Source organism: Lampetra fluviatilis, chromosome 53 (assembly GCF_964198595.1).
Source record: "Lampetra fluviatilis chromosome 53, kcLamFluv1.1, whole genome shotgun sequence".
Lineage (NCBI taxonomy): Eukaryota > Metazoa > Chordata > Hyperoartia > Petromyzontiformes > Petromyzontidae > Lampetra > Lampetra fluviatilis.
The window spans coordinates 1,648,300-1,658,371 of record NC_136327.1 but is presented as its reverse complement, the minus strand read 5'-3'; the positions used below and the strand labels follow the sequence as shown (position 1 = coordinate 1,658,371).

At 52.6% G+C, this 10,072-nt stretch overlaps 1 protein-coding gene across 1 annotated transcript; it reads right to left on the bottom strand.

Annotated features, from left to right (window-relative positions):
• Window positions 1–3,273: 3,273 nt before the first annotated feature.
• Window positions 3,274–8,206, bottom strand: LOC144949271 (uncharacterized). Its single transcript, XM_078879191.1, has 5 exons — window positions 8,089–8,206; window positions 7,169–7,402; window positions 5,879–5,974; window positions 4,696–4,784; window positions 3,274–3,405 (listed from the first exon to the last, which is right to left on the bottom strand). The coding sequence occupies exons 1-5, from the start codon at window positions 8,194–8,196 to the stop codon at window positions 3,279–3,281; spliced, it is 654 nt and encodes a 217-aa protein (XP_078735317.1). The 5' UTR covers window positions 8,197–8,206; the 3' UTR covers window positions 3,274–3,278.
• Between the last annotated feature and the right edge of the window lie 1,866 nt (window positions 8,207–10,072).

Here is a 10,072-nt window from a genome sequence, read left to right as displayed (position 1 = left end):
GGCTAGTTTAGAAGAAAATAAAATTAAAGGGGCAAAAATCCTTGATTGTGTTTACACGCGACATAGTTTACCGGGTCTCCTTGTTAAGCTTAGCTGACGGCACTAATAGGAGCCTTCCCCGTCATAAAGATCTTTGATGAAGAAGTCGTTTGCCGGCGGACTCTGCTCGAGGTGTTGGTCGCGCTGCGGGACGGGAGAGAGAGAAGCGGACGAACCCGATTTGGGGAGGAGACGTGGACCAGGAGGTCATCGCGGACGTGTCCGTGCCGCGCGATTCCACTTCTTAGCGATCGTGCGTTTAGATGACCGAGTCGGGGAAGTCGTTCATTCTCGATTTGAAGCTTTCGTGACTGCAAGGATTCATAGTCTTAGGTTTTTTCGGTAAAGTCACGTAGGTAAAAAATTCAAATTAATAAAAGTAAAATTAAAATAAAATAAAAATCACGACCGTCACAGCACGATAGCTGTACAGCAATCGTGCTGTGACGGTTCCACCTGAAGACGGAAGCTTGTGTTGCCTCCGAAACGTCGTGATTTTTATTTTATTTTACTTTTATTAATTTAAATTTTTTACCTACGTGACTTTACCGAAAAAACCTAAGAATAAGTCGTCCATTGTCTCCGCTCGAGCGAGCAATGCGATGTTTTTGTTGGCATCTCCCCGAGCCACCGATTTCAATTTCACATTCCCCAAACTGCAGAGGCAGTCTCTCCGTTGGGAAGACAACTGCCGACTTTATCAACCCTGCAAATATGATGGGCTGATTCAGTACCCGAGCAAACCCATGAACTCGCAATATTCTGTTCGTCTCGCGCTATAACCGCAGCGCCACTCAAAGTCAGGTGCTTGCAGGAAATACCATAAAAATACACTTAACACGCACGATCATCTTTCCCGTGGCTCGCCGTAAACCCTCCTCTATCCGCCCAGCTGTTGTCATTTCCATTTGCCGGATGCGTGACCTTCCCCTGGCTTGGGATATCGAATCTCCGCTGCCTCTCACCTGGCTCTAAATATAAAACGTGCCGATTGATTTTCCTCCCGTGCTGCCCGCTGCGCGGTCTGCATTGGTATCAAGGCCGCCGCCCTCTTTGTCCCAAATGCCACGTTTTCATGTCTCCGATGCACAATACGCAAGCGGTATTTTTTGTCCGTGGCTCAGATTGTGGTTCTAGGGTCACACGAGGCCCACGGAGGCCCGAGTTGAAGGCGGTTTGCGAGTTCACGCGCCAGTCGGAACACCACTCGGCCTGCATTCCTTCTAGCAGTGCTCGTCACTGGCTTTCAGAATTGGTGGGGGGGGGGCACTTTCGCCGATAAGACATCATCAGTGTGAGGGCCGCCACACACGTGAACCATTGGGGGGGGGGGGGGGAGGGTTTGGCAGGACGATGTTGGGTTTTATCACGCGTGTTAACATGCGTATTTCATGGGACCTCCCTTCTTACATGTTGTGTATTGTCGGGGGACGCACTAAAGGCCACCAGGTGCCGCCAGTGGCCCGCGGGCCTTGCGATGGAGACCACTGCCACCCTTTAGGGAATATTCCACCATAGCAATGTGGAATTCGTGCCTTGGCACTGCAGGGCCCCCTACCCCGTAGCCCCGCCCACTGTGGCGTAGCCCTGCCCCCTGTCCTGTCGCCCCGCCCACTGCCGCGTAGCCCCGCCCCGTGATGTAGCCCCGCCCACTGCCCCGTAGCCCCGCCCCCTGTCGTGTAGCCCCGCCCACCCGTCTCCTGCAGTGATGGCTTGCGGACAGCAGGTGTCTTAACAGTTGTGATGATTTATGATAAATTACGACGTTTCGTGACTAAATCCTGCCAACACGTGGCAATAAGAACAGCATCTTGCGCGTACATTGAGGCAATTGCATGAGTGTTATTTGGATGTTAGAAAACAGGACAAAGTTGTTAAAACAGCGCATTGGTGTTTTTGGCGGGAAAGTACAGTTATGGGAGAGTGAGGTGCTAAAAGCCGGCTTGGGAGCTTTGTTATTTATTTTTATTACATTTTGCAGCCTCGCGAGTTTATGAACAAACTCCGCCAGAGAGTCGAATTCCCTGTCCGGAAGCCTCAGCGCGCGTGTGAGAGAGAGATGATCACAGCGACAGCGGCAGCAGCAGCAGCGATTCATCGGCCACGGCTCGCTTACTCCCCTGCTGCCAGACGGCGTCCACTCGTGTAGGCGGACCCCTGGGGGGGTGAGTGAGGGAGGGGCTGGGTGGGGAGGGTGAGGCTGGGTGGGGAGGGGCTGGGTGGGGGGGGAGGGGCTGGGTGGGGGGGGAGGGGCTGGGTGGGGGGGGAGGGGCTGGGTGGGGGGGGAGGGGCTGGGTGGGGGGGGAGGGGCTGGGTGGGGGGGGAGGGGCTGGGTGGGGGGGGAGGGGCTGGGTGGGGGGGAGGGGCTGGGTGTGGGGGGAGGGGCTGGGTGGGGGGTGGGAGGGGTGGGGCTGGGTGGGGAGGGGCTGGTCACCCCGTGGTGCCCTCATAAAACTCAACGTTTGACCTACTCACGCCGGCTTGTGCCCGCCCTCAGTCGGGCATATTTGCGGAATACACCACGCCGCTGTTGACCCTGGCCATTGACCGAGCAACCCAACGTTCCTACTAGCTCCCCCTGCAGGAATGTGTTTTCTCAGAACCGTGTTGGGGTCAGGCAAAGGGGGGTTCACTCGGTTGAAACAAAATTAAAAAGTGGGGTTTTATCCGTCGCCAAACGACGGTTGAGAACCCATTGCACAAGGGATGTTTGTATATATATTACTTCCCTTCTACGTGACTTTACCGAAAGAACCAAGAAGAGGGATGTTTGTGTTTTAGTTCTACCACACTGGCCAAACGTCTTGCAAGCGGTGAGCGTAAACCCACGCCGCTTTACCTCGCCACACTTGACCTGCCGAACACACGTTGGACTCTAATTGTGGTTGTTACACATTTATGCTGCTGGGTGGACGAGAGGTGGTGTGGATGTGGGGGCAGGGAAAGGGATTAAAGGGCAACCTGTTAATTGTTTCAACTGCCTCGCCGAGAGATCGGACGGCGACCTCCGGATTGCACGTTAGGCTGACGAACAAATGGACGGCACCATGGAAAACAGAGGAACTTGCAGACAAAGAATAAGTGAGATGGGAAACCAGACAGACCAGAACGGACAGACAGACAGACATACTGGTAGATGGGATACCAGACAGATCACGAGACGCGAATGCAGGGCGAGTTGGGCGAGCGTGCAGAACCCCGCGGTTGATGAGGGGGAGCGAGCCAGGCGTTCGCGGGCGTCACGTGCCGGCGAGGTGCACGCACGCCTCGCGGAAGCCACACATGTGGCACAGCCGCACCGCCGCCCGACTCCCCGTTCCCATCAGGGCCCGGCCGCACAGGAAGCAGTCCTCGTGATTCGGCAGCCTGTGCACAGGGTACAGGTGTTTGGCCAGGTGAGAACTCGGGGAGCGACTAAACCATCATCACGCGAACTCCGGGCATCCAAGGAGTGAATAAACCTTCATCACGCGAACTCTGGGCATCCGAGAAGGCGGCGGCTTTTGGCTGCTCGCAGTCGAATGAAGACGGTGGTCACCGCGTCACGCGGTGCATTCAGATGCGCTTCTGCGGCCGTCTGGAACGCTCTTCCTTTCGATATTAGGAAGCCACTATGCACTTTTAAATCATCTAGATTGAAAACTAATTTCTTGAGAACTGCTTTTTGCGCACAGTTGTCCTTCCCCCGCACCTCCAATTAGCATGGTTGGCTATGTACGGTGCGAAAGCAGTTTAACATACGTACATGTAGAGACATACAAATATCCAACTTTTCGTTTTAACAAGCTGTTGGGGAAGTGGTGCTGTTAGCGAGCACCTATGAAGGCCAGCACGGCACACGAGGGGGTAGGTGGCCAGCACCACGCCCGGATGCCTTTGCATATCTGTCCCGCACCTCCGATTAGTACTGTTGGCGAGGCATCCCAGATCCTATGAGTGGCACTCAAGAAGGCAACCTAGCGTCAGGTGCAAGAATCGTGGCTGGGAGAGTCGGCCCTGCACTGAGGTCGCATGAGGGACAAACCAGGCCCGCGGGTATGTAGATCCAAGACCATGCACGGCTTTATATTACAGGTGGTATTTCACCACCGGAGCACGGAGCCATATGGGACGAGCACCTCCCACTAATCCCACACCTCTCGTGTCTCGTTAGTCCATCGGCCAATGGGCTTTCCAGATAAGTTGTTTAAAAAGATAAAGGTGCAACCCTGCAATTACTCGCTACTGCTGGCAAAATGGCTTCCACTAGAAGCTCTAGAGAACCCCTCAAGCTCGAGGTTATGGAGCCTAACTACTCGACAGTGGCCAAGACTCTTCGAAGAGTTGCGAGTGCCCGCACTTTACCCCACCACACGTGACCTGTCGATGGACTCGCTGTGGTGCAGCCATTTCTACTGCTGGGTGTGGCGGAGGCCGGAGGATTTAATAAGAAACTTGGCCCCGTTATTTAAACCTGGTGCACCGGGAGGCTGAGAGTGTGTGTGTGTGTTCGGTCATCTCAGTCGACCCGTGGCACCTGGGTCTGCCCCGTGACCTCCTGCCAGCGGGCGTTCGACACTTCACGTGGCCTCAAGGTGCACGTGGCCTGGCACAAGCGTCGTGGTGACATCACCGCACTTTGTGGCGGTTGTTGTGTTCGATGAGAGAAGTGCTCACCGCTGGTGAATGTGACACAAGTAGGCCTCCTTCGAGGCGGTGTGCGCAGCGGTCCCACAGATCGCACAGCTGTCCTTGTTTAAGAACATCTGCAAAGAGACGGTGCATCAACTGGTGCTAGCCAATGGAACAATTGCAAGTAAACTGGCATCAGTGTAAGCAACCGATTCAACTATTTTGTTTCAACGCACGTATTGGGATTCTCTTCAATCCCAAAGCCTTTTTAGTTTGCCGTCCTGATCCCGCACCGTCAATTACCACGGCTGGCTACATACGGTGCGAAAGAAGTTCAACGCACGTATAGTAGATACAGCTCAGAATTGCACTGGTGACTACGCTCCACGTGGCCTGTAGTCGAGCACTTTGGAGGCGAGGGTTGGTGGATCACAAGAAATTTCGTGAAACCTCCGACCCGCCGATGTCGCGATCTCCTGGCTCACCAGGGAATGATGGCAGTATAGCACAAGCGGGTTCACTGCCATTTCCACCTGCATGGGGATCGAGTGCTACCACCCTGGCATGCGTGGGATGTCTTGAGGTACTCTGGCTTCCACTCGAATGTATAAACACTCGTGGTTAATGGAGTGCTGAGACATCCCAATTATAGGTCCACAGAGCTTGGGAAATAGTCGGCAGCGATTCTGGCTGCCTTCCCGCTTGTCTGTGGTTACCTGCGCCCCTGTGAAAAAATCTGTGCGCGAGTTTCAATTTTCATTAATGTTGCTATAAATATCTATACAAGTATTTTAAGTGTAAATAATCTATTTGAGTCAATGAATTGTAACATGCCGAAGTGTTAGAATGTGCCATGAACGACCATCCTACTTTGTGTAAACCATAATGCACTCAGACCTACGCTCTGCTGACACTGAGAGTGAGTGAACAGGTGTGTGTGCGTGCAGTGTGTGCGTGTGTGCAGTGTGTGCGTGTGTGCGTGCATGTATTGGGAATGGCGGTGGAGTGCTTAGCGCTCTCCTAGGTTGACTCTGCTCAAAATAGAGCACCTGGTGTAAATATCTCCACCATGGTGATAAAGACAGCTGAGTGTAGTGCTGGCCACCCACCCATTCGTGTGCCATGTCGGCATACATCGGTGCTCGAGTATGTTTTTTGTGCGTGCGTGCGTGCGTGCGTGCGTGCGCGCGCGTTGTGTATGTGCATGTGTGTGCGTGCAGCGACGCACCTGTCCAAAGGCTCGCACGCTGAAGGCGCAGGTCTGGCACATGATGGCAGCCTTCCTTGAGAATCCGTTGCAGACGATCATCTTGCAGCGCAGATCCTGCTCGACGACACGGACGACAATGAGCAGCATGTGCCCGTCGCGCCGCCGCGCGGGGTGACGCACGGGCGCACGCGTGGGGTGAGTGCCGATAGTGAGAATTTATGGTGGGCCAATCGGATTATTGAGTAATTGATTTTCATGTTATCAAACATGTCCTGCCCAAGCCTCACATTTCTTATGAGTGTGAATTATGTCATAAAGCTGGTACGTTCTCTAATCCGTGTGTTCCTCCTCCTGTCTCTCAGTGTTATTGCAAGTTCGCGTCTCTCCAAGCTGCTTTGCGCAATGATCACTTTATCTTCCTTTTTTTGTTGTTAATGACCACATTTTCTGAACTGTATTCATCAGCAACATGAATTGTGGATAATAACGCTGCAGAAGTAAGGTAAATATGCAGGCCCTGTGATAGCTTGCTCTGACACTACTGCTGGCAAAATTAAATCCACTCAAGGAAGCTCTGGAGAGTTGCTCTCCTAGGGGGTACTTGGTCTACTCTTTCACACTGGCCAGACGTCTTATAAGAGGTGGAAGTGCTCACACTTTACCCCACCACACGTCGATCGGCAGGGATCGAACCACCAGCGCAGCATCACGTATTGTGGTCATGACATGTGTGGACCACTTGTTATTAATTTGGTTTTTTTTTCCCATTTTTTTTGTTCGTAAATATTGACGCGGAGAAGCTTCGCCGAGTCTTCAAGAGACTTTTCCAGACGGTCACGCTTGGGACGTATGCCACGTCTGGAGGAGGTTTTAAGTGTGCGCGAGAGGGAAGAGGAGGACCTGATGAGACCCAGTCATACAAAAGCAGAACATTCTAACTGTACAGATATGGTCTGAAACATACTTGTTGAACCGGGTGAAAGTGCAGCCTATCAATTTATTTCTACCATAAAATAGAACAATCTGAACGGCTACACTAGAAAATTCAAGGCGTGTTGTTCGTAACAAATGGAACGAACCGGAAAGAAAGGAAGACCTAACAGAGAATAGCTTCATGACAACATAAGAGATTGGTGCCAGAAAGATGTGGCACGACTTGTGAGCATATTGGCATGAGACAGAGGAAAGTGGAAACAAATGACGATATATGCAGTGCACAACTACGGGCTATCTTGCCCATGGATCGTGATGATGATGATACAGCACAGATGGTGGGATGGCGAGGTGGTTGGACACGATTGGTCGGACCTTCAGGAACTGCTGGCGAGCGATGAAGTTGACGCGCACTCCGCGGGGGTCCCTGCGCAGGAACGCAACGAGCCGCGCGTCCAGTCCGGCCTCCCGCAGCAGCCGCGGCAGCACGGTCGCCACGGCGACCCAGCGGCCCTCGTCGCCACGGCAACAGCCCTCAAAGTGGTCGGCCAGGGCGATCAGGCAGCCGTGGCGGCCGCCCTCGTGCGAGAGCAGGCAGGACTGCACCGCCTGCAACAGACACGGCGTCACGAGCGCCACTTTAAAAGGTCAAGGCGCTCACGAGCAGCGTTTGACCCCGAGGCAGCGAGGGTTCCAAACCCGCGGGCTACGGGCACGGACACCGCGGAAATGTCGGCGGCACGCTGCCGAAGAGTAAACATGCGCTTCTGCATTCTCCAGGTTGTAAGGCGCTCCGGAAAGGAAAAAGCGCACCCTGAAGTTGCGTTTTAAAATACAGCGGGGGAAAAAGTGCGTCTTATAATGCGGAGGAGACAGTAGCTGGGGTAGGGTATGGAGACTGGTGGTTTAGATTGGGGGACCGCCATACGGTGGCGAGATGTTAACTACCCTGCTTGGTATACAGGAGGTCGTGGGTTCGATCCCGACCCTGACGCCTGTACATTTGGAGTTTGCGTGTCTCTCTCCCCGTGGTGGCGTGGATTTTTCTCCGGGTCCTCCGGTTTTTTCCTCCACATATAGAATTGTACGTGCGTTCAGAGTATTTGGCTGCTATAAATTTCCACATGATAAGCCACTGCGTTGAGATATCCTTTGTGACAGCCAGGTCGCTTCTGAAAAAGAGCTACATAGCTCAGTGGGCCTTACCTGGTGAAATAAAATGATTTGTTTTTTTATTGTTTCAAGAGGTTGAGAACCCGTGCCATTGGACTAAGCGAGGGAGTTGTTGTCGTCACCTCCCCCACAGCGTTGTGGCAGAATCCAATCGTCTCCAGCCCTCCGTCGTCGAGACTCCCCCTCAGCAGACCGCGGGCCCCACGCCTCGTCTGGGCCCACTGCATCATGGGAAGGCTGCCTCCCTCCGTACAGCCACCCAGGATGCACCGCAGGTCCACCTCTGCCAGGGCGTGAGGGGCACACTCGAGCAAGCACAGCATCTACGCGCGGGCAAAAGGAAAGTTGAATCGTGATTAACGTGAAACTTGAGCGGGGACGTGTTGATTAAGTCAATTAATTAATGGACTCACAATTGTCATCAACTACGTTTATTGTGGTCAATTACTCCAGCCCATTTAAAAATGGTGGTCGTCCTGATAATGCTGTCTCCTGAAGGTGAGAAAAACTAAAACTAAACTTTAAAATTTACCAGGTAAGGCCCACTGAGCAATATAGCTTTTTTCAGAAGCAGTCTGATCCACATGATAAAGAAGTGGCTTACCATGTGGACATTAATAGCAGCCAAATACTCCAAACGCATATTGATTCTAAATGTCGAGGGAAAAACCGGAGGACCCGGAGAAAAATCCAAATATACAGCAAGCGTCAGAGTCGGGATCTAACCCACGACTTCCTGCATACAAGGCGAGGTAGTTAACATCTTGCCACTGTGTCGCCCCAAGAAGCCCAGCCCGGCGTGACGTAGCTGGAACAATTCCTTGGTAGGTGTTTTGTGTGCGGGAGGCGAGCGTTGTATTTTGAGTGTTATCCCCCTCAAGGGTTAGCATGTAACTGTTAGATAGGACAGCAGCCTCCTAAACGAGGGCACGGAAGTGGCGATATTAATGTGAGGGATTAGCATGATGTTAATGTGAGAGATTAGCATGATGTTAATGTCAGAAACTATCATGATGTTAATGTGAGAGATGAGCATGTAAAAGTGTGCTAGGAGAGCGGCCTCCTAGACTAGCCCTGGCCACTTCTTTATAACCCTTGAGCTACTCCCATTTCAAACCTATTAAAGCAGTCTGCCTCAGCAGCAGACCATGCTTTCCCACCTGATGGACGCTTGTGTTGTGCCCGAAACGTCGTGATTTATTTTATTTTATTTTTTATCTCTACGTGACTTTACCGAAACGTATTCTTAAAACCTCGTTTCACAGTCACACATGGGGCCGAGGGATGCACTGTGTATTTCTTTCACGTAAAATGACTTGGGAGCTGTGTAGGTTGGAACTTGATGGGTTTTTTTAAAATTTGGATAGCGGTCAGCGCAATACAAAATTTAACAGTACGAAACTAACCTACGATTAGCACGATTGGCTACGTATGGTGCGAAAGAAGTTCAACACACGTACAAGGGCATCACAGTAAGTTTCCCTCAGCGGGTTCTTGGCCCCATAAAAATGTTTCATGGATTCGAAGACTCTGCCGTTGAGCGGATTCCTTCCTGACCTTGCCGAGCAGCTCGCTCAGGTCCTCCGCCGTGACCCGCCCCAGGATTTGGGCGAGGAGGGCGGGCAGGTCGGCGGGGAGCGATGCCACGTAGTGCGAGAGGCCCTCGAAGGAGCCGAACACTCGCAGCTCCTCGCACGCCAGGGCCAGCCACAGCGGCAGACGAGCTCCAGGGTTGGTCGTGAGAGAGCTCATCTGGGCCAGGTCCAGCCTCTGCGTGCCGAGAGGTGTGTGGGGTGGTTGTGTGTGCGCACCCGTTATGTTGAACTTCGTTCGCACCTTACCGTAGCCAACCGCGCTAATCAGAGGTGCGGGGGGAGGGACAACAAACTAAACACAACAATCAGTTCTAAAGAAATTTGTTTTCAATCAAGATGATTTAAAAGTGCATAACACTTACCGTATTCTCCGGAGTACCACGCACCGTTCCCCCAACCCCCTCCCCCTTTATTTTAAAGGGAACGTTAAGGGTGTGTCTTAGAATCCGATAGCCGTGTGTGTGTGTGTGTGAGACCAGATTTGACGTGGAGTACAAGTTGGTGTGCGTAT

Coding starts and splice junctions, on each gene's coding strand:
- LOC144949271 (XM_078879191.1), bottom strand. CDS start 8,196: ATGATGCAGTGGGCCCAGACGAGGCGTGGGGCCCGCGGTCTGCTGAGG. Junction 7,403..8,088: donor GCCACAACGCTGTGGGGGAG/GTGACGACAACA, acceptor TGTCTGTTGCAG/GCGGTGCAGTCCTGCCTGCT. Junction 4,785..5,878: donor GCGTGCGAGCCTTTGGACAG/GTGCGTCGCTGC, acceptor GTCTCTTTGCAG/ATGTTCTTAAACAAGGACAG.